We start from the raw sequence: 24,697 nt of genomic DNA, 5'->3' as shown, positions 1-24,697 counted from the left end.
ACTCTGTATAGCAATTCTACTTAAATTTGTTTATTTGCCTTCTAGAGAGTAAAATTAGTATGTGCGTAGAAGGTGAATGATTCTGCACAGACTCTTATGATAAGAGTAGCTTGATACAATTTATAAATTTGCAACAATGTGATTACTGCCGAGACTGACAGGTCTGCATATTTGAAGTAGGAGGTAAGCTCCTTGGTATAATTCCTTATTCTTTTTTTGCTGCTCCTCAAAATATGAAATAAAAGATTAGTTACAATGATTTTTTTCCTGCTGAGGGAAAGAATAAATTCTTGTTAACTCAGCTGACAGTAAATTTTAGACTTAAAAAAAAATGATGGAAGATATCTTAAAAATAATTGAAGGCAACATTTCTTAAAGACCTTTATTCCATATCACTCCAGATACCAACTTTTAAATCAAGAAGCCACTATCTGCCATTATTGTTCAATGTGTAAATACCACCTACCCCACCTGGGCATTGGTAAAGATCACAGCTCTCAATTAGATGCTGTGCTGTTTGTTGAATGCCACATTTCCGCAAGGGGCTGCCTATGATGGTCATCTTATAAAGCACTGTTTAGAACTTTTAAATCTAATATTCAGGGTACTAACAACTCAGACCATGATCACAGGGTGGGATGTGGGGAGCTCTGATACTGATCTGTAGGGCTGTAACAATAAAACCCGAAAAGCCCCACAGCTATTGTGTCATAAACTGTTCCCAATCAACTTGGTCTGAAATCTCAAGCCTCTTCCTTAGCAGCTCACTGAATAAAAGGCTTATGCTTTCCAGTATATATGTATGCAAATTTTATCAAGAATAAAATCAAAGAACTCATTTTATTTAGCTGAATATCTGAGAAAATAAAAGGTTATGATTATAAGTCATATAACCTGTGTGGCTCCAATATGCTGATTAAGAGTGTGAGCTCAGGAGCCAAAATGTCTGGGCTGGTTTACCAGCTCTCTTCCGCCTGTTGGATGTGTGACCTTATCCTCCATACCTGTTTCCTCACTAGTGAAAGGGAGGTAAGAGGACCTCCTATAACATGGGCTTGAAGATGAAAATAAGATAATACATATAAAGGATCAGGAACAGTAAGCTCCTGATAAATGCTGGGCTGCTCCCATTTATAAAAACCAGTGGTTAAAACCACTCCATAGCTATTATAGAGGAAGTTTCTATTAACTCCAAGGATACTGGCATTTTAACCTGAACATTTTAAGAATATTGAATTTGACTAAAATATCTTTGTTGTCCTGTAGATTATATGTATGTCAGTGTAATTTATGAGTAGATAGCAATATATTCTCAGGGGAAATTATGACTGGCATTCCACGTAGGTCAACTTCTCTGACTGCCGCCTAAGTAAAGTAACTTTACCAATTCCACAGGCTATCAGCAAATACTTTCAGGACTCGTTATCTTTTCCAGTTCTAAACTACAGAAGCTACATGTTATATATTTAGGATCAGAGCTTATAGACATCTATATTTATGATTTATATATTTTTTATGAGAGGAATAATTTGTAATGCTCTATAAATCTTAATGGACATGTATACTAAAGAGTGTAAGATGAAGAAAAAAAATCTTTAAACTAAACCAATCCTCTGAACAAAGTCCTTCTTGCTTCCTGCTCCCCCTCATCAGCTCACCTCTATCCAACCCACAAAAGTTTGTATCTCCATTACCACCTCAGGTAAATGCTTACTCAGGTAGAGACCCTGAAATGTCTTTAAATACATAAAACAGGGGTGCCTGGCTGGCTCTGTCAGTTGAGCATCCGACTCAATTTTGGCTCAGGTCATGATCTCATGGTTCATGAGATTGAGCCTTGCATCAGTCTCTGTGCTATCAGCAGACGGAGGCTGCTTGGGATTCTCTCTTCCTCTCTCTGCCCCTCCCCCCAACATAAATAAATAAACATTTAAAAAATATGCAAAATAATGGTGTGGTGCTATAATTACACTGCTCTGTTCAACAGCACACATATGCTATCAAGTTATGTCTTTTTTTGTGGTAGAGAGGTCATACAGATAAGAGTGGGACAAAATGGCTTAAAGGATAGAGAACATTTGAAATCTCACTGCCCTAAAGCCATTTTAAAACATTCCTTCTCTTGCTTCTCTCCCCAGATTGTCAACATACATTTTTATTTTTTAAATGTTTTATTTATTTATTTTGAGAGAGAGAGAGAGAGAGAGAGAGAGAGAGAGAGAGAGAGAAAATGCCCGTGTGAGTGGGGGAGGGGCAGAGAAAGAATCCCAAGTAGGCTCCACACTGTCAGCACTGAGCCTGATGCAGGGCTTGAAGCCACAAACTGTGAGATCATGACTTGAGAAAAAAATAAGTTGGATGTTGAACCAACTGAGCCACTCACGCACCCCTACATATTTTTTAATGCAAATAAATATACCAGCTGTTGTTACCTGTAAAATGCTTCCAAACATGACCAATCCCAAAGGGATTTCAAGGTTGTTAGAATTATATCCTTTGTAATTTGTTTTTTGCTTTCCTACCAGAATCACCTAAACAAACAATACTTACATGGAATTTTTATAAAACTCTAGTAATTTTTCCCTTTAAGGACTTTTTATATATAATTTTCATGTTTTATCCTTCAATAAAAATAAGTACTATAATTTATTCCATAACATATGGTACATGTATGATCACTAGATTCACACAGAGACACACATAACAGAAAATTAAATTTTCCTCTACTTATAATAGTCTATTGGAAATCTTCAAGCTATTGCCCATCTTATTTCTCAAATTTTTGGCACAAACTAAGAAACATGAAACAAGGAAGAATACTAAGTAAAATTCATCTAGGAATTGCAATCATAGTATTATAAATTATAAATGTTTTTAAATAATTGACTAAATACTACATAAAATGTAATTACATGATGATTCTACTTAATATATCATACAGAGAATTGGGGCGCCTAGGTGGCTCAGTCGGTTAAGCATTCACTTTTGGTTCGGGTATGATCTCATAGTTCATGAGTTCAAGCCCCACATCAGGCTCTCTGCTGTCAGCGCAAAGCCTGGAGCCTGCTTCGGATTCTGTGTCTCACTCTCTCTGTGCCCCTTCCCCACTCGTGCTTTGTCTCTCTTCCTCTCTCAAAAGTAAATAAACACTTAAAAAAAATTTTTTTAATATATCATACAGAGAAGGCAAATAAAATCAGAAAACTGAGATCTTAAAGTTGGAAATTGCTTCAAAGGGCATCAAACTCAACCATGAAGTAAATTTGTGCTTCATTGTTCTATTTTATTTTAATTTTATCAGCTACACAAACAGACACAACTTCGGATATCAGAGACCAAAGAAACATAAATGTAAATGGTGATTTTTTTTAAGGTTTTAAATTTAAACAGGTGGAGTCTCAAATGTATCCCTGCACTTTTTGCAAGTTCATGGCACATCACTTCACATTTATAAAAGACCTATATTAGTACCTGTTTTTGCTAACTGAAAGAACTCTGAAGATTTTCACTTCTACAATAAAAGGCAAAAGCAAAAAAGGCATTCAACATTTGCTTTGCCGGAGAGCTGGACAGCTCTTACAGAGGCAGCAGGGACCTCAAGCAGTGGGAATGGCCCCACCAAGCTCCTTCCCTGGGAACCACACATCGCAACATGAAGTCACCAGAATTTTGAGTTGTGTCTGTGAGCACCTGTGCTTTGTTTTTATTTATTCTGTGCATTCATTAGCAAGGTGTGCCCTGAGGTATTAGAAAAGCCTTAGAGAGACTATATTTTAGGCCTAGGAATGCATAAAAAATTTCCATATAAATTAATGGGGCAGGGGTGCCTGGGTGGCTCGGTCAGTTCAGCATCTGACTCTTGATTTCGGCTCAGGTCATGATCTCAAGATTGTGAGACTGAGCCCCACGTTGGGCTCTATACTGAGTGTCGAGCCTGTGGGGGAATCTCTCTCTCCCTTTTTTTTTCTGCCCCTCTTCTGCTCTCTCTCTCTCTCTCTCTCTCTCTCTCTCTCTGTCTCAAAATAAATAAACATTTAAAATTGATTAATTAATTAACTGTAATCGCTTATTTGTTTTACACCATTTTGGCCTATGAAAGGTTTTAGAGAACATTCCACTTTGGGATAGCAGAGGAAACCTGTATTAGGATAGCTAGTGTGAAAAACCCTGGTATGAATTTTCTGTTTTGACTTCTGAGAGATCTTTTGGAAATGCTTTGATAACAGATAGTAGAAAAACAGTTGATGGTAGAAATCCAGATATTAGACAAGATATTAGGTACCTTCTGTGACTTCACACCATTTCGAGTGTCTCCACATTACAAATGTGGAGATAACACCACCAGCCCCACATATTTCCTAGAGCTGTCCAAAGGTAGCAAAGTATTTTAAAATACTTTGAAAACAGCAAAGCGCTATAAATTCAAAGCATTTTTTGTTACATTCATTTACATTTATACTGTCCTACCCAGAAATTTTAATCAGCCACAAGTAAACATTCCATCTATGTACTACATGTCATTTCTCACTGTCAGTAAAAGAATCATTGTGATATAGTGAATGGTGGCCCTCCACAAATGTGTCTATGTCCTAACCTCCAGAACCAGTGAATATGCTACATGGCAAGAGGATTTTGCAGATGTGATTAAGAATCTTAAGATAGGGGGAGTATACTGGATTATCTAGGTGGGTCCAATATAAGCCTAAGTATAAGAGGGAGGCAGAAGGGTCAGAGTAAGAGAAGGAGATATGACAATGGAGTGAGTGTGTCTGAGAGAGAGCACGTGGTGGTGGTTGGGGGCCGGGGAGGTTGGAAGATGCAACGTTGCCGGCTTTGAAGATGGAGGACTGAGTCACAAGCCAAGGAATGCAGGAGGCTCTAGAAACTAGAAAAGGCAAAGAAAGAAATTCTCCCTTACAGTCTCCAGATAGAATGTATCCCTGCCAATACCTTGATTTCAGGCTTTTGACCTCCCAAACTATAAGGTAATAAACTTGTGTGATTTTAAACCACTAAATTTTTGGTAAATGGAAAACTAATACAATCATGAAAACAGCCTATGATCCTGCTACCGATAACCAGGCTTCTTTTTTTTCTGAGAGCACACAATGAGTGTAAAATAATAGTTTTGATTATTTTCTGAATCTATCGCGAGAGTCATTTCACCCAGAGTGGTGAATCATTTAACTCCCCTCCACTGAGACGAATAATTGAGCTAATTTAAGTCCTGGTCTGGAATTTGCTGTGTGACCTCAGGCAAATCACATAACCTCTCTGGGTCTCAATGACATTATTTATAAATACTTGGGCTACATACTCAGAAATAGCCTGAAGTGTCATAAAAGAGAGGCACAATGTATTTTGGTAATTCTATTGAGAAAGTCATCGTCGCTGACTGGAACAACTGATAAGTACCACCCATCAGAGCTCCTCCACAAAAATATCACTAGGAGTTATTGAGGTTTGTCTGGATTTTTAGCAATACATGATTCCAAATGTTCAGTGCAGGGTAAGCCTGAGGGACATGTCAGGCACACATTAACACAGATGTCTGGAGGTAAATGGATGAGGAAGGGTGGGGGGAGAAAGCACTAGGGACATAAGAGAGAGTCTGGAATATGAAAGCAGTGCGGAGCCCCTGAAAGTTTCTGAAAGGCTTTTATGATCTCTGCAGACTATTCCAGGAGTCATCTAGCATGTGAGATGTGGCATGTGCAGTGGCTCTTGGCAAGCTGTGTCACTTATCCCCAGTGACCAGGCACAATAACCAGTATTTAATATGGCTCACAGTATATGTGTTAAATGACTGAGTGAATAAGCCCAACTAGCCTTTCTTATCTTAACTCTTCCCTAAAGGCTATGTCCTGGTGGTGCCATTCACATAATATGTCAATGGTGCCTCTTGGACTTTTGAAAACAGCATCTCTCCCTCCCTTCCAGCTCTGTCTCAGAGAGGCAGACTACTGGAGTCTTGTAGGCAAGGGATAGTGAAAGCCTGAACCAGTGAGAGCAGTGGGAATGGAAAGGAGGAACAGGCGCCAGCATGATTTATTCTAGGGTGGTTTGGGAGATACAGTCAAATACTCTTGACTAGTCAAAGTAAAATCTTCTTTGATTTCTTTCTTATTTTCCTTGAGAATAGTTCAATAATAATCTGTTACATAAAAGTGCAACTCTTATCATGTGTCTCCTGTTAACCACAAGTTACTATTACCGTAAACCTCACTCCTCTGTAAAAAATTTATATTGACCCCATTTTTCTATTTAGGATCTAGTACTTCAGTCAAAATCAAACCATCTAGAGCAATATTTTAAGAAACTGGAAAAGGACAACAAGGAAGTCTGAAATTTACCATTTTTTACAAGTATGCCAAAAACTCAGACCTATGAGCATTTTTCTTGAGTCCTAGGTCATAGAAGCATTTGCCAAAATAGCACTAACAACCTTTATTTCCATAATTTGCTTCCCAAAGATAGATGAAATGATGAAGAGAATTAATGCAAAGCAAGAATCATTTTGGGTATAAAGCAAGCCTCTGATTCAAATGGAGTATTTTGAAGTTATACCCCTTCAATGAATACCCAAGATGCCATTACATTTATTTTCTATGGATTAAGTTAAAAACGACAACAACAACAAAAAACTACCATATGATCTTTTTGGAATTAGATAGCATATACATAAATTAATAAATAAATTCTTCCAATTTTAAATATATCAGATGATGAGTATTTATGGAATCATACCAAAAGTTATTAAGGAACATGTACACATTTTGTTTGATACCTAAGAGTTATAGGTATAGGTAGCTGGCTTAAAAAAAAAAAAAAACCTCCCCTGGATTTATATTTTATACTTAAGTGTATCACCTTGGGTATTAAACATGCTGCTAGCTATCTCCTAATGAGCACCTGAGCTGTCATTTTTAATAACAGAATGACAATTATTATCTCTAAGTTCTACTCCCTGAGAATCATTTGTGCAATACTTAATACAGGTAAGAATAGAAACATACTATTTCGCTTATAAAAAATAGTATTATTTTATAATACCTGGCATAACATTATAGAAAATGGACCAGACAATTATTTACAATAAAAGATCAACATGTGCCCAAGTGCATGGGCCATTTCAATACTCAGCAGAACTTTATATGAAATTTTAATCATGAATCTCAGTTGTTCATTGTAAAAAAGGTCATTGGTCTACATGAGAAAAATACACATATTCAAGATAAAATATAATAAAACAAATAACCCAAATACTTAGCCATTCTAATCTTAGTTGTTTTTTTTCTCAATTGAAAGCAGACACGAAAGATGAATGCCATAAAAACTGAGATTATCTAATTCATCTAAGTACACATGCCATCGGTACGTAATACAAGCAATCGTATCATAGCCTGTGTAATTCATTGGTTACAGTATTCTAGAAATTTTACTTGATTTTCAAATACTAAACATTAAAACCATATTACCTCTTCCACAAAGCTGTCTTTCTTCTCTAGCATTTCTCGTAAAGTCTGGAGAATTTTAATGCACAACTTTTCTTCCTTCTCCATCAGTTTCTTTGTATGATTAATCAACCTGAAAGCAAAACATGAAACCTTAAATACAACAGTGATTTCTCTTTGAGCTATATACTAACATATACTAGAGGGAAAAAAAATCACACTATTATTTGAAAATATGAAGTAAACAAGATACCTATTTTAAAAACTTCTTAAAATTACACTTAAGCTCATAAACTTTGTATTACAAACCATCCTTTGTTTTATAGGTGGTATATCTCAGTGCTTTTAAATTTATTCAAGTAGCGTACTTTTAGTGGGACACAATACTCTAAAAGACAATGAGACACTGATGATGTTTAATCCCATTGTATGAACTAAAGCAATTTGAGTAGTAGAGAAATATGAATATTTGTAGCATATTACATTTCATTATGTTGTACTATATTATTTTCTCTGTACTGTGTTACCTTAATGATACAGGTGCTGTAGCAGTATACAATACTGCAACCTTAGCATAATGGGCTGCTTTCCAGTTTGCATTAATAATAATAATGTGCTATTTTTCACTGCTAGGACTTGGTAGAAATCGGCGGTTTTGTAATTAGAAGCAGAAAACAACAACAAAGTAACATCAAGACAGTCTATCCATTTATTTATTTTTTATTTTTTTATTTTAGAGAGGGACGGGATTGGGGCAGAGGGAGAGAGAGAGAGACAGAGAGAGAGAGAGAGAGAGAGAGAGAGAGAGAGAGAGAGAGAGAGAGAACCTTAAGGAGGCTCCATGTTTAACATGGATCCTGATGCAGGGCTCAATCCCATGACCCTGGGATCATGACCTGAGTTGAAATCAAGAGTCAGATGCTCAACTGATTGAGCCACCCAGGTGCCCCTCCATTGACTATTTTACTATAATTTGGGCAAAAACTCTAATTTTGTAGTGGTAACCTTTGCACTGGTGTCCTCTCAGGAGAAGAGTTTGAGGATCACAGCTATATACCATCCTCAAGAACTCAAAACCAAGCAAAATGTTTATAATCACTATTTATAGTTTAACATATATAACTCTTAAAAACCTGGTTCCTACAATGACCCTGTGAGATATGTCTTCCTAGAAAAACAAAATGATGTCAAACATAATGTAATGGTCCCATTTCAGTGACATAACAGGAGTACCATGGGGAAACCCTGAGGAAAAGTGAGCTTTCACTAGATAATACCTAGTAAGTGGTTATCAGGCGTCAAGGTGAAGTACGAGGACTTCCCATGGATTCTCTCAGTTCACCCTCACAATGCTACACGGTCTACTATCGGGCTCAAGAGAAAACAGAGGTCCAGAGAGATAAAGCAACTTGCCTGCAGTTACACAATCATTAAGTGGTGGGATCTGGAAATAGACCCAAGTCCATCTGACTACAGAGTCAAGATTCTGAAGCACCATTCTCTGGTGACACCATGCATTTACTAATCTCTTGAGTCTCAGAGTTACTGTGAAGAGAGTCCCCACACAGCCACCTCTATATAATATGATAAGTGTTACAACACAGGTAATGACACATACCATAAACTAGACAAAGAAATGATTATGTTCTGTTGGGGGAGTTTCCTAGGGCTGATCAGAGGTTTCAGTGAAGAGTAACTTCTAACAATGAAGATTTCACCTAGCAGAGAAAGGTGGGGAGGGAAGACATCCTTCCAAAGGGCACAATATGAACAAAGGGCAGAGGCAGAAAGCTGACCATCATATACAGGAAATGATAAGTACTCCAACTGCCAGCTGACACATGAAGACATGAAAGAAGACAGGGTAAGACATGCAATCTGAAAAGAAGGAACTGGGAATATTATGCTAAACAGTGGACTTTACTCTATAGAAAATAGGGAACCACCATTATCAAGGACCTGAATGGCCCTGCCCACATGTGAAAGACAACATGGAAGAGTGAGAACAAGGCCAGGGGTGAACAGGGCATGTGATGGGGTTATGATGCAAGAAGTAATAGAGAAATAAAATAGCCAGGACTTGGTAAGTAATGACAAATGGGAAATAGAAGAAGAGGAGGAAGGGCAGATCATAGACACCTGAAATTTATAGACTGGGTGAACAGATGGACAGCAATACTTTTCAATGATACCCAGGTCATGCTGAAGGAATAGCATGCAGGAAAGGAAAAGTGATTTCCTCTTAGACACGTGAACTCAGACAAGGTGTTCTAGATCCACGTGGTCAGGCTCAGCAGGCAGAATAATTCTTCTAGAGTTCTCTTGCAAGGAAAATATCTGCCTTCCTGAAACTTCTGTTATTTGGTCTTTTCTTTCACGTAGTAGTCTTTGATCCATTAAAATAGTTTTGGTGGGCATTGTCAATTTCTTTTTATTTTTTTCTCTCAGACTATTTTAATTTTCTTTAACTCCTCTTAGATAAATACTTAATTTACTAACGATTTGCAAATAGCAAGCATAAGGGTGAATACCATCTTCTAGGGGTTTATACAAGGTATTTGCCCATTACATAATGTTTGGTTGAGTAAAATCCATGGCCTTCTAATATTTTTTTCTATGATCTATGCAAAAATAAATTTCATGAAACAACTCACCATATAAATACAGGTGTATTAAACTAACATAAAAGTTACTTTTACTATATGAGATGAACCCTGATTTTTATATCTTCCCCTAATTCATTTTTTAAATCAGTGGCTGCCTCTCTTTCTAAATTAATTTTTAAACTCATAAGTGAAACACATCCCACAGTGTGATAAACACTGAGATTATCCTTCATAAGGGAGGAGTAAGTGGTGATTTGAGTATTGTAACCAGATGCCTTAAAGGTTAACACCCACATTGACCTGTTCTCTCTTTATTCTCTTCTCTCTCCATACGACAAAATAGACATGTGCATTTGGGTTCTTTCCTGGGATCTATCCCTCACATTCTCCAGCAGACCCATCTGAGTCAACATGTTCCAAGAATGAAATTCATTTGAGCAAGTCAGAAGCCCCACTAAGGCCTTGGACCTAAGCTGTATTCTCTAGCTAAGCTTTACCAGTGAGCTCTGCACAGTAATACAAGGGCTCTTGCATAGCTATTAATAAAGTTGGATTCTAATTTCATTAGATATCCTTGCAAATAAAACCCTTGGTTCTCCACAGAGTTAGGGAAAGGGTAGGATAATCACTAGAGCAGAAAACAGATATTCCCAAGTCGCTGGCCATACTAAAATCATAATAACACAAAAATCTCTTCTCTAACCACTAAAGTATGTGACATTTTTTTCCCATCTCGGTGTATTATCTGTAATATGTTCCCACTATTATTTTGCTCTGTTTCTCTCCTTTTAGATACCTGGTGTTGCAACGGATTTGCTTTCAGCACATTTGCAGCACAGGTCAATATTTTTTTGGCATTTTGAGTTAACTTTATATCATCTTTTCATAGATGTATATCTTTAAGATCTAGACTGGTGCCATCCAACATAACATTTTCTGCAATAATTGAAATGTTGCGTATCTGTGCTATAAATTTGTTGGCTACTAGCTACATATGGCTATTAAGCACTTAAAATGTGGCAAATGTGACTGAGGAACTGAATATTTTATTTTTATTTTTATTAACTTAAATTTTAACTTGAATAGCTATGTGCAGTTCATAACTATTGTATTGACAGCCTCATTCTTGACACTGAGCCAGCCAACTTTTTTCCTCAAGAGCCAAAGAGTAAACGATTAGGCTGTGTGGGCCGTATATACAACCTCTGTGGCCACCAGCTGACACTGGTATGATAGCCACACAGACAATATGTAAATGAAAGTGTGTAGCTATGTTTCAAAAAACTTTATTTGTAAAAATGATCAAAAGGACCAGTGTACCCTGAAGCCAGTGGTTGCCAGTCCTGTTCTAGATTATCAACCCTCTGGGATATATCTGTAGTATCATATTAATTTCCTGGAGTTAAAATTCTCATTTATTACCCACTTTTTATTTTTTATATTTTTATTACCCACTTTCTAATTAATATTCTATGCATTGATATACATTCACAGGAGGTAAAGGATATTTCCCAAAGGCCCTATTTTTTATATTGAATTACTACCCAATATCTCTACTGAATTTTTTTTCTAATGGCTTCCACAGTCATCAGTTTTGCAGATACTCTGGACCTCTTCATTTAAAAATTCTTGTTAGGAGACTGGCAAGTGTCCAGACAAACACATTCTTTCCAGTCCCTATAAGACAGAGAGGGTCTAGAGCCACGAATCCATGATTCAGGCCATAATACAGAAATACCACCCATTCAACATGATTCCTGTAGTCAGTTCTTCTCATCCCATATCTTGTTTTCTCTCTGCAAATCCCAGCTTTAATTGGAAAAAGCAAGAACACACTTCTTGTGTCCCCCAGTCCTTCCATTTCTGCCTCAGTGCATCACAGTCAACAGAGGGGGTTTTGAGACCTCTTTGAGCAATGTCCTCAATGACACAGGAATTAGCTGTGATGGATAATGGTCAAGGGGTTGGCAGCCTCCTCCGACTGTCCATCAAAATACTCTTCCCAAGAAGACCAAGTACACCTGACAGGCTGTCGTGAGTGAATTACTCAGTGAGCGCCCTCAGCATTATGATATGTCTCTCTTTTTTCTGGAGCTGGTTACATTTTCTGTCAGAACTTGCAGCTCTTCCTTGAGAATTGCTCATTTACCACAAAAATGGAAATATTCTAGGATAAACACATCAGCTATACTAGATCTGACAATTCCCCAAAAAATGCTGAGAGAAATAAGTAAATGAGAGGGCTGCAGATGAGGAAGATCAAGGCAGCATGGCCGAGCGCTGGGCCGAGACGTCACAGCTCTTCATCTGAAGCATGCCTCAGCCTTCTCACCACTAAAATGAGGCTGAGACGTCAATCTCTCAGAGTGTTCGTGCAGATAGATGATACGAGAGGTAAGCACACGGAGGACAACGATGCACACAGTAAGACCTCAATAAATGCTAGTTCCCCTTCCTTCCTCTCTGTTAAAGAAAATAAGTGACGTGAAACAGGAATCTTTTGGAAGGTCACCCCATATGGTTATAGCGAGGAATTAGAACCAAAAAAACAATTGCATGTGAAATTTTGTGCCCAATAATGACACATTTCATTTTCAGGAAATTTCAGCAAAATATAACCTGACCTTCATCAAAGAGAAATTTCAATTGAATCAAATTAATTATTTTGGAAGTATATTTTAACATGCATTTCAGACCTTTCATGTACTCTGTGGACTATCATTATGTACCAGCAGAGTAAAAAGCAGAAATGTGTTAGAGGCCGTCTTGGTTTGGTAACACAAGCAGAATCTCAGATTGTACACACTTACTTGGACATGAAAGCACCACATCTTATTCTTGCATCACTCCCCTCAGGGAACAGTAGTTCTGGACTATACAACACATCAACCAACACTGAGAACTCAGCCTGCATCATTGGGCTGAACTGTTGTTCCAAGGAGGCCACGACATCCTGAGAAATAAAGCACAAGAGAACCCATGTGAAGATCTAAATCAGACTTCATACTTTTAAGATATGACAGGCCTAAGAATACTAACCAGAAATGAGACTTGGAATTTCAGAGATGCACCCTACCTTCCCATGGCATCAAAAGTCTGTGCTTTAAGTACAGTCTGCTTTTCTATATGAGTACTGCTTGGGCCACCTTTTTCATTTACAAGATAAGAGAAGGGTGGGTAGGTAGATGATTTCTAAGGATATATATACAAAGTGAAAAGTCAGTAAAGCCACTGTGATGAGCCCTATAGTATCTAGGATTTTAACAGAGACCCGGTAGGTATTCAGCAAATTAGGCTAAAGTGGGATATTTTTTGAGGAACAGCTAAAAAATAAAAAGATTCTCTATGTGTTTCTGATCATCTGGAACTAACCATATCTTCCAACAGGGAAATTCCTTGATATGATATTTGAAGCAGTATTAGCACTTCACAGGGATTTGATGACATTTAATACTATTTCAAATTACTTTTTTTTTTTTTCAATTTTTCTAGAGAGAGAGCACACAGGCAGGGAGAAGGGCAAAGGGAGAAGGAGGGAGAGAATCTCAAGCAGTCTCCATGCCCAGTGCAGAGCCTGACGTGGGGCGTGATCCAACGACCATGAGATCATGACCTGAGCCCAAATCAAAAGTCAGACACTCAACTGACTGAGCCACCCAAGTGCCCCTCAAATTACATTTTTTGATAGACATTACTGGTCACCTAACCAAGAGCTTTTCTTCATCCTTCTTGCTAACAGAATTCCCATGTTGTTTCTCAATTAGGGAGCAACATCCTCAGGGAGATGAGGCCTCTCAGCCTAGGGTCATGGTTGACCTATAAGCCAATAATGGTCATTCCAGTTCCCCTCCCAGTGATTAGTCTAAGCATGATTATGTGACACAGTCCTGGCTAACAGGACATCGGGTGAGGCTTGCTAAGCAGAGACGGTGGTGTGTGTTAGGGGAGGAAGGGGCATACTCTTTGGAAACTACCTAAGGCTCTCAAGACAGCTTGAGAATGTGAACCCAAAATGTAGGCAGCCCTCATAAGACCTTTGGAGACCAGCCTTAAGCTGAAAGCCAACAGACCAACAGTGTCAGTGCCTTGATCTATCGAGCTACTAAATTAACCAATGCAGGAAGAGTCCCAACTCCAGATTCCTTGCTATGTGGAATGATGTATTTTTTTTTTTATTGTTTAAGCCACTTTTAGTTAAAATCGTGTTAATTATAGCTGAGTGCATTCGCACCGACATGTTTCTAAAATGGTCTGTGGGCAATGACAATTTACTGAAGATTCTTTAATGACTAACGCATCCCTTTTTTGTTTTTAAAATAACTGTGTTAAAAGACAAAAAAAAATCTTCTCACATAAAGCAATATTATTTTTCCTTTTATTTATTTATTTTTATTTAAATCCAAGTTAGTGAACATATAGTGTAATGATGGTTTCAGGAGTAATTTCACCCATACCTGTGACATATTTTGTTAAGCAGAAAACTGGTGTAAATTGCTTTTTGTTACTTTCAGCTATAGCAGCACAGATGGGGGTACCACCTCTCTTCATTTCTTATGTCTAGGTTTCGGGAGTTAATTCTTGCTGGATTCTCTGTTTCCTTTTTAGAAAAAGTAACCATTTCTACTTCAACTATTCTAATAAGCTTTCTGAGAAAATTCTAACAACAGGTAAAAGAAACTACCAGGAAGGAAATAACATAAATCGGAAACTAGATATTATATAAGGTGGGAAGAAAATCTGCTTATCAACTATAACCATATTTAATAAAATGTCACTAAAAGGTGCCTATTTTTCAGATTACCTCTCTTCATTTTATTTACTAAACAAATTGTGCTCAGGTTCCTATGATGTGAATTCTGTCTTCATCGTTTATTTTGATCATGGGCCAATATGTAATCTCTCTAACTTGTTATTCGCCCATATTAAAAGTCGAGATAATTATACTCCCAATCACATGGGTTTGCCGGGAGAATTAAAGGTAAGTATGTAGAACCTCCTCTAACACATACTGGCCTCTTTTTATTCCTTGATACATGTTTGTAATCATTACTGTGGAGTACCAGTTAGCTGCAATCATCACCCTATTAATAAATCCAGTGTTTATTTTGCTGTCCTCATCTTACCCAACCACTGCTAAGCATTTTACACACTTGCTTCTACTCTGTCAAACACTTTCTGCTCTTGGCTTCTGTGACATCATACTTTCTCTATTTTCCACCGCCAACTCCCAGTAGCTCCTGGTCGTTTCTTACGAGGGATCTCATCCAAGTCCATGGTTTTAATATCCTATATGTGCTTGAACATCCCACATTTATATTTCCTGCATGGACATCTTGCCAAGATGTCCACTCTGGACTCCTATTCAACTGCCTGTTTGACAAACCCACGTGGATATGTAAACAGGTATCTCACACTTAAAATCCCCCCAAAAGAATTCCTGATTATAATTCTCCCATTCCTATCTTAGCAAATGATTCAATCATATCATATCCTCTATTCTTTCCAACACCCCACAACTCATCCACCCATCTACCAAGTCCTGCTGGCCTTACAACCAAACATATCCAAAATTCATCTACCTCTCTTCACTACTATCACTATCCACTTAAGCCACACTGCCATCATCCTTTGCCTGAATTAATGCAAGAGATTCACTGCTTCCATGTCTGGACCCTATAATCTGTTTATCTCTCAAAATCCAGTAAGTAAATCATGTCATGCTTATCCTCTACTGAAAAATCTCCAATGATTTGCCATCTCACTTAGAATAAAATCCAAATGCCTTACCAGGCAAGTCTCTACATGACTGAGTTCCTAATTTCATAATCCTCTCTTCCTTTGCTCACTAAACTTCCACCCCAATGGGCTTCTCTTGGTTCCTCAAAACTGCCAAATTCATTCCGGTCTAAATACGTTTGAATTTACTATTTTCTCCCAATAAAAATCTCTGTCCTCAAATCTTTGAATAGATTGTTCCTCTTCATTAATTCGAATCTCAATTCAAATGTCACCTCAACAGAGTAGAGTTCCCTGCTAAAAGATCTTTCTCCCAGTATTTCTTCACCATGTTGTTACCATGCTTTATTTTATTCATAGCATTTTTTTAATGTTTATTTATTTATTTTGAGAGAGAGAGAGAGAGCACACGTGTGCGTACACACGAGTGGTGGAGGGGCAGAGAGAGAGGGAGAGGAAGAATTCCAAGCAGGCTCCTTGTTGTCAGTGCAGAGCCCAACGTGGGGCTCTATCTCATGAACCTTGAGATCATGCCCTGAGCCAAGATCAAGAGTCAGATGCTGAGCTGACAGAGGCACCCAGGTGCCCCTCATAGTTTTAATTACCTAACATTAAAGCATCCATGTAATGGGTGAGGACAGACCTTCCATGAGAGCACAGAGCCCACAGCTCTATCTCCAGCACACAGTAGCTGGTATTGTTTTCACCAAAGACATATTTATTTAATGAATGCCAGTGAGTGTTCCAAAAGAAGTCCAAGGCACTCCTTCTCTATGCTGGCTAACACTTCTGTCCATCTCTCTCTGAAATGTTCTACTCATTTGGCTCTCACGAACCTGACTCCTCTCCTTTTTGACCCTGCCATTTGTCTCTCTTACTTGGCCATTCTGCCACCCTGGCCTCTTACAAGATGTTCTTTGTTTTTCCTATCACTATATTCTCTCTTTTAGCAACACCATCTGCTGTCTTTGCTCCAACTAATATCTCCAAATATAGACTTAATTTCCCATACATTTCACAATCTGTTAATGTGATTCAGCATATTATCAATGAACATGGCCAACCTCCTTTTACTGTATTCTTTCCTTCCCTGCTACAATAAAAAGTCTTAATAATATCACCCGGTTTCCAAACAGCAGTGCCTCTTATACGCCTCTCACTGTCTCTCTCTTATCTCCATCTAGGAGCCACCAGGTCTGTTGACCCTGCTTTCATTATTGGATGCGAGGCCTTTTTCTTCATTTCATTCATACCGCCACCTGGCTGAGATATTTAGTGATTCTTAACTAATCTGTCCTCTTCTAGTCTCTTCCTGAGAATTCTTTCCTGAAAACTAGTAACTGTTTAATCACTTATAATGACATTTCCACCAAAATTTTAATGACTCATAGCCTTCAAGCTTTTCATACTGAGTCTAACTTGTCTATTTAATCACATATAACACTCAGCTATTAAAACTCTGGACCTCTACCAATTATTCTACATGTGACCTCTTGCAATATTTACTCCAGTTCACGTCTTGACTATTCTCCAAGCCAAACAATTTCCTTAAACCATACCCTAATTGACTCCATGAAATCGTCTACAATTATGTGGGTGGGAAGATTTCTGTTATGGGTTGAATTGTGTCTCCCTAACAAAACTCATATGTTGAAGTACTTCAGAATGTGACTATTATTGTATATAGGGCCTTTAAAGAGGTAATTAAGGTAAAATGAATTCATATGGGCAGGCTTTAATCCAATATGACTGATGTCCTTACAACAAGAAGCGATTAGGATACAGACATGTACGCGCACAGAAGAATGACCACAGGAAGACACAGTGACCAGGTGGCCACCCAGTCAAGGAGAGGGGATTCAGAAGGAAAGAAACCTTGAACTTGGGTCAACACCTTGAACTTGGGCTTCTAGCTCCAGAACTATGATAAAATAAATTTCTGTTGCTTAAACCACCCAGTCTGTGGTATTTTGTGATGGCAGCCTGAGTAAATGAATGTAATGTCTCTCTTTACTTGATGTCCCCAGAATGTCCAGGCCAAACACAGGATTGGGATACTATGTAAAAAATTTGGGACTAAAGGTGGTTACATCATTTTCACCAATAGGACTAGAAGAGAATACTAAAAGATAAACTGAAACTAGGTTATGAATATTTAATTTATTACATGAGAATTTACGGTAACTTATTTCTCCAAATCTTATTATTATGGTATTGTTTTGATATTACAACTCATTACTATACTTTCAAACACATTAAGTAATACATACTCACTAAAAATAACTAAACAACTTTTACATAGAAGCTATGTTTTTAAAAAGAATAGTATTGGGCGCCTGAATGGCTCAGTTGGTTAAGTGTCCGACTTCAGCTCAGGTCATGATCTTGCAGTTTGTGAGTTCAAATCCCCGTGTTGGGCTCTGTGCTGACAGTTCAAAGCCTGGAGCCTGCTTTGGATTCTGTGTCTCCCCTCCCATGCTCATGCTCTGTCTCTCTTTCTCTCTCAAAAACAAATAAAGATACCCCCAAAACCAAAAGCACACTGTATACACTGTGTGTTAGCCAACTTGACAACAAATTATATTAATAAATAAATAAATAAATAAATAAATAAATAAACAAACATTAATAAAAATTGAAAAGAGTAGTATTGGTAGAGAATTGTAAAGTAAAGCCTGGTCCCCAATTAGAATTTGACATATCTAACCATATTTTATTTGTGTTACTACATATATTAAAAATTATAATTTAGAAAATAGTAAGTCATTCCATGCTATTATTGTACCTGTAACTTTTCAATGATGTTTCTATAATCCCAAGCAGGACCTCCAAGAGCTTCCTTAAAACGTGGTCCAGAGCGAGCAGATAGTCTCCAACCCATAGCTGCTCTCTGCACCATATTAGAATGGCTCTTCAGGAAAAGAGTATTCACTTGGCTGTCCAAATCCACTGGAATGGCAATCCCGCGATTCTTTGCTGAAAAAGAAATATTTAAAATATTTTTCTCTTAATCTGACTAAAGCTTCTTACACATTACTAAAATGGTCTTATAAGCATAGAATAAAAAAGAAAAAAATATAAGTTCTGTGATGTAATGAACAGTATGGTGACTATAGTTAACAATACTGTATCATATATTTGAAATTTGTTAAAGAGAATAAATATTAAAAGTTCTCATACAAGAAAAACATTCTAACTACCTAAGGTGATGAATGTTAACTAAATTTATTGTGGTAATCATTTTGCAATATATGCATATATTAAGTCATTATGTTGTATACCCTAAACCAATATAAGATGTCAATTATATTTAAGTAAAACTAGGAAAAAAAGAAAAAATCAAATCTTTAAACTCTGCCATTAAATTCTTTTCTGTAAGTACAAAAGCATTTAACCTGAAAGTATTTCAATTCTCATGACCGATTATTAAACTGGGCTCATTGAACATTCAAGAACTTATTTGATTTCTTGATGATTAATGTTTGAAATGAACTTCATAGAGCATCAATATAGAAAAACAGTGTATAACAACCATGAAAATTTGTACTTTCCCAACTGCCAAGGAAAATATGAAAGGAGACACAAAACACATGATAAAATCCTGCCAGTCCGCTCATTAGTACAACTGATGTGCATGTGTGTGTGCACACACATGAGCACTCATGCAGAATTCCAGCCAGTGAAACATCTGAAGAAAAAAAATAAAAACTTGAAGAGTATTTAAAAATTTGCATTTGAAGAGGGCATGTGGTACATGTCCTTCTTCCCAAAATTCACTGTATTTCACTGTGTATTTCATCAGACTTACGTCACAGTACTAAAAAATGAGAATACTTGCCATAAGGAAAACAGAAATATTGAGGCATTTTTACAAGCAGAATGAAGATATGACTGGTCCCTCAGAAAAGGAGAGAATATACACCGCTCTACAAGAGCTAAGAGTTAGAACAGGTCTTCCTCAGAATATAGTGAACGAACACCAAGAGTGGTAATGGGGTACAGGGGAGTCATCAGGGCAACTCATTAAAGCATAGTATGTGAACCACTGGGAAGCCAAGGCCCTCCTCCCTCTCACTAGCATAAGCAGAGAAGTTAGCAGCAGCAATTTTTATCCAGAGGATAAAGTTAGGGATCTGCAGAAATGTTTTCTCATGAAAGTGAAATACCTGTCTGGAAAGAATGCCAAATGAAGGTGTCGGGACTTGACAGAGAAGCAGAACAGGGCTTGAAGTAACTCCAAAGATCTTCATCAAATAAGGAGTCGAATAGGGAAGAGAGAAGAGGCAGCTCCAGCAAAAAGAGAAAATATACAAAAGACTCTAACCCCCGAGCAAAGCTCTCCTATTTTAACACTTGTCAGTATTCTCAGCTGGTCTTCTGCTTCACACACACACACACACTCGAAAGGAAAGCTTGTATCATTTATTCAGCCCCTCACCCAGAACTCTGGGTCAGACCTGTCATTTATATAGGAAATGCTAGTAGAGAAACCCCTCAAAACTGAAGTGGAGCCTATGTAGTCATTAAAGAACTTTATAACCATGAACACACCACCAAGAATCACAGGGAAAACTATCATCAAGAATAACTGGCCCCATGGGGTGTCTGGGTGGCTCAGTTGGTTAAATGTCTGACTCTTGGTTTTGGCTCAGGTCATGATCTCATGGTTTGTGAGTTGGAGCCCCATATAGGCTCCATGCTGACAGTGCAGAGCCTGCTTGACATTCTCTCTTACCCTCTCTCTGTCTCTCTCTCAAAAATAAATAAATAAACTTAAAAAAAAAAAAAGAATAACTGGCCCCAGTAAAAAACAGAAATGATTCAAGGAAGTACAAAAAATATTTAAATAATTCTAATTATCATCCTCGGAAAATGTGAGCATTAGCAAATTAGCAAAATGTGAGAAATTAGCAAATCAGAAAAATAAAGAAATCTTGGAAATGAAAATATAGTTGCACATATAAAGATTTCAAACTGGCTGAAAAAGAAGAGAATAAGAATAAATACCAAGTTCATAATCTGGGAATGTCAAAGAATCTTCTAGAACATAAAGCATAAAAGATGAAAAGGGAGAATAAAACAGAGAGAGTATGAAACAGAAAGAGTCATCCAGGAAGTCAAATATCTAAAATGTATAAGTGTCATCAAAAAACGTAAGAGACAAAGGAAGGGAAAAAATTATTAAGAAAATAATAAGGGGCGCCTGGGTGGCTCACTCGGTTGAGCGTCCTACTTCAGCTCAGGTCACGATCTCACGGTTCGTGAGTTTGAGCCCCGCGTCAGAGCCTGGAGCCTGCTTCCGATTCTGTGTCTCCCTCTCTCTCTGCCCCTCCGCCATTCATGCTCTGTCTCTCTCTGTCTCAAAAATAAATAAACATTAAAAAAAATAAAAAAAAAAAAGAAAATAATAAATGACAATTTACCTGATCTGAAGAAAGACCTGTGTGTTCAGACTGAAAGGGCCCACTGTGTGTTAAAAGGATTAAATAAGCAAGCATATTGACCATATTCTGGTAAAAACTGACAATGCTATTGTGGGTTGAATTGTGCCTCCCAAGAATATTTAAGTCTAAATCATAGGTACCTGTAAATGTGATTTTATTTGGAAATAGGGTCTTTGCAAATGTAATCAAGTTAAGATAAAGTAATACTAAATTAGGGTGGGCCCTTATCCAATACAACTGGTGTCCTTATAAGAAAGGGGTAAGGGAAACACACACACACACACACACACACACACACACACACACACACAAGAACACCATGTGAAGATGAAAGCAGAGATTGGATGTACACAGCTTCAACTCAAGGAATGCCAAGGGCTGCCAAGGAACACTGGAAGCTAAGAGAAAGGTATGAAGTCTCAGAGAGTATGGTGCCACTCACATCTTGATTAGACTTTCTGCCTCCAAAACTGTGAAATAGTACATTTCTATTATTGTAAGCCACCTAGTTCTGGAAATTTGTTATGGTGGCCCTATGAAAGTAATATAAATGCCAATAGCCAAGAGAAAATGGCAAGAACTCCTAGGGGAAAAAAAATAGGATTCCTACAGAAAAAAATACTGGCACCAAACTTCTCACCATCAATATTGAAGGCTAGAATCAGTAGTATTATACCTTTAAGAGCTAATGGACAACAAACTTTGAAACTAGGAGTTTACACCCATCTAAACTGAAAATCAAAACTGATATTCAAATAAAAACATTTCAGAACATGTCTCAGAAAATTTTCTCAAAACCAGCTATGAAAATCACTAAAAAAAAAGAGAGAGAGACAGGAATCCAAGAAAATGTCAGTGTGAATATGAGAAATCATGGCAACTGAGTATGAACCTGAAGAAGAGAATAAAGCAAGACACAAATGAAAGAAGATCCATTAGACATTAATGGCTGGAAAATTTCCTTCCAGTTGGAAAAGTTTCAATATCATTACATGACATCCTTGTCTCTAATGGTTACAGAGTGAAAAATATTTACATCTCATAATATTGTAAGGTCTGATCACTGATTTTTAAATTTTATCACCCTATAAAATATTTCATTATATTTCCAAATAGAATACAAATTCCATAAATCATAACGATGTAAAAGCAATAATCTACTTAACAATAGTTAGAACATAGAGTGGGAGAGAAGAAATAAAAACAAAGTGAACATGTTAAGTTCCTCATTTTTCAGCGTGGAGATATGGACATTATTTACAGCTGTTAAATCAAGATACAGAGATGTAAGGATATTTTTAAAGTTATTGTGATTGGGGCACCTGGGTTGCTCAGTTGAGCATCCAACTTGGGCTCAGGTCATAATCTCACAGTCCATGGGTTCGAGCCCCACATCAGGCTCTGTGCCAATAGCTCGAAGCCTGGAGTCTGCTTTAGTTTCTTTGTCTCCCTCTCTCTGTCCCTCCCCCACTTGTTCTTTCTCTCTCTTTCTCTCTCTCTCTCTCAAAAAAAAAAAAAAAGAATAAACATTTAGAAAATTTAAAAAAAATATTGTGATAGTCCCTGGAAGACTTTTTTAAATGAATGGAAGTAGGAAAGAAAGAATAAAGAGAGACAGAGAGAATACGGCTTCCTTCATATAATGGAAGCAGCAATAATACTAGTTATGCTGCTGAAAATTCTCTGAAGTTGAGAGATACTTTGAAACTTCTTTAGGGGCGCCTGGGTGGCGCAGTCGGTTAAGCGTCCGACTTCAGCCAGGTCACGATCTCACGGTCCGTGAGTTCGAGCCCCGCGTCGGGCTCTGGGCTGATGGCTCAGAGCCTGGAGCCTGTTTCCGATTCTGTGTCTCCCTCTCTCTCTGCCCCTCCCCCATTCATGCTCTGTCTCTCTCTGTCCCAAAAATAAATAAACGTTGAAAAAAAAAAAAAAAAAAGAAACTTCTTTGAAAACAGGTAATTTTAGCTACCAATATAAAAAGTTACCAATTTAAACAAGAGCTCTAGCTGAAGTTTAAGGAAATAATAAAGCTCTAAGGCAACCCTAAACAATTAATTGTACCACTGCCCAGATTTCCCTAGTGAATGTTTTCCCGACATTCATTATAAACGTCCTTTTTCCAAAGCATACAATGTCGCTGTTTATGTCCATCACACACAGCAGAACAACCTCACTCCTGTTCCATCTGAAGGACAGACGGCCTCGACACCGCCAAGCTGCACATATTTGTGTAAATACTCAGTCCTGCACCACGATCAAGCCCTGGCGAGACTTTCTTCCTTTTCTGGCTCCTTCACAAATAAGCTGGGCTTGCTCTAAACATCCGAAAGTCAAACAGAAGACAATACTGTTCTATGTTCTTTTCTAAACAACAAAAAAATAAAAATTGATAAACTTCAATGTTCCTCAAAACATATCATAGCCAAGTTTACACTAACATTAAAAAAAAAAAAATAGAGGAGGGGATTGGGATGTATCTCCCCTTTAGGAATCAGGTACATTAGGTACAACTGACCATCAAGGAAGTGCTGTTGCTGTGAATAGAATGTACACAAAGAAGTATTCAATGAATATTTTTCTTTTTTAAAAATATTTATTTATTTATTTATTTTTGGGAGAGAGGGAGAGAGAGAGAGCGCGCACAAGCCAGGGAGGAGCAGAGAAGGAGACACAGAATCTGAAGCAGGCTCCAGGCTCTGAGCTGTCAGCACAGAGCCCCATGCGTGGCTTGAACTCGTGAACTGCTAGATGAGGAGGACCTGAGCTAAAGTCGGATGCTCAACCTTACCGAGCCACCCAGGTGCCCCTCAATGAATATTTTTCTAATGACACCAGTGGAGATGCAGTCCAGTGACAGCACTTCTATTCGTCTCAGCAGGGCAGGCTTCTAATTAGCCATCTCAGGAGAATCTCACCCACCCCAGATGTTGCGGCCACTATTCCACCACGACCAACAGCATGGACACACCAGCTTCAGGAGAATTCACTGGCCCAGACTTTGCTGAAAGGGGTTTTTGTTTGCTTGTTTTCCTCAAATTGTACTACTTTCATTGGTATTTTTCTAGTCTCCTATCTTAGCACAAATTGTACATTATAGATTAACTGAGTAAAACGCACTACTTTGTCATGCCTAAGGTTAACTCTAGCCGAGGGCTAGATCACAATTTTTAAGTAATAAAAGAAAATTAACTATGCAACTGGGGAAAAGAGAATTTGAGTTAAAATAAGTCAGCTGTGGAGATAATGATAAAAATTTTTCAAGCAATTATAAAAAGATGAATCCTTTTAAAGATATGGCCTGAAATAGATTCTCTACACTGTCAAAATATTATAAATAGTAATTCAAAAGCAAAGCTGACAATGCTAATTAGCTTTCCATATATTATTTAAAAATTAAAGCAGGGGCGCCAGGGTGGCGCAGTCGGTTAAGCGTCCGACTTCAGCCAGGTCACGATCT

The 24,697-nt window shown here is 37.7% G+C and overlaps 1 protein-coding gene across 5 annotated transcripts in view; it reads right to left on the bottom strand.

Annotated features, from left to right (window-relative positions):
* Positions 1–24,697, bottom strand: part of ITPR2 (inositol 1,4,5-trisphosphate receptor type 2) — a 509,643-nt gene that overhangs the window by 224,161 nt on the left and 260,785 nt on the right. For all 5 annotated transcript variants that reach the window (XM_040488608.1, XM_040488604.1, XM_040488605.1 and 2 more), the window contains 3 exons: positions 18,582–18,772; positions 12,871–13,013; positions 7,479–7,587 (listed from right to left, as the gene is read on the bottom strand). In XM_040488608.1, coding sequence (XP_040344542.1) covers positions 7,479–7,587; positions 12,871–13,013; positions 18,582–18,772 — 443 coding nt within the window. The remainder of the gene's footprint in view (positions 1–7,478; positions 7,588–12,870; positions 13,014–18,581; positions 18,773–24,697) is intronic.

The sequence above is a fragment of the Herpailurus yagouaroundi genome, unplaced genomic scaffold (genome assembly GCF_014898765.1).
Source record: "Herpailurus yagouaroundi ecotype Mexico unplaced genomic scaffold, PumYag 166, whole genome shotgun sequence".
Taxonomy (NCBI): domain Eukaryota; kingdom Metazoa; phylum Chordata; class Mammalia; order Carnivora; family Felidae; genus Herpailurus; species Herpailurus yagouaroundi.
The sequence above is the reverse complement of the archived record's forward strand: the minus strand, read 5'-3'. Positions and strand labels throughout refer to the sequence as shown.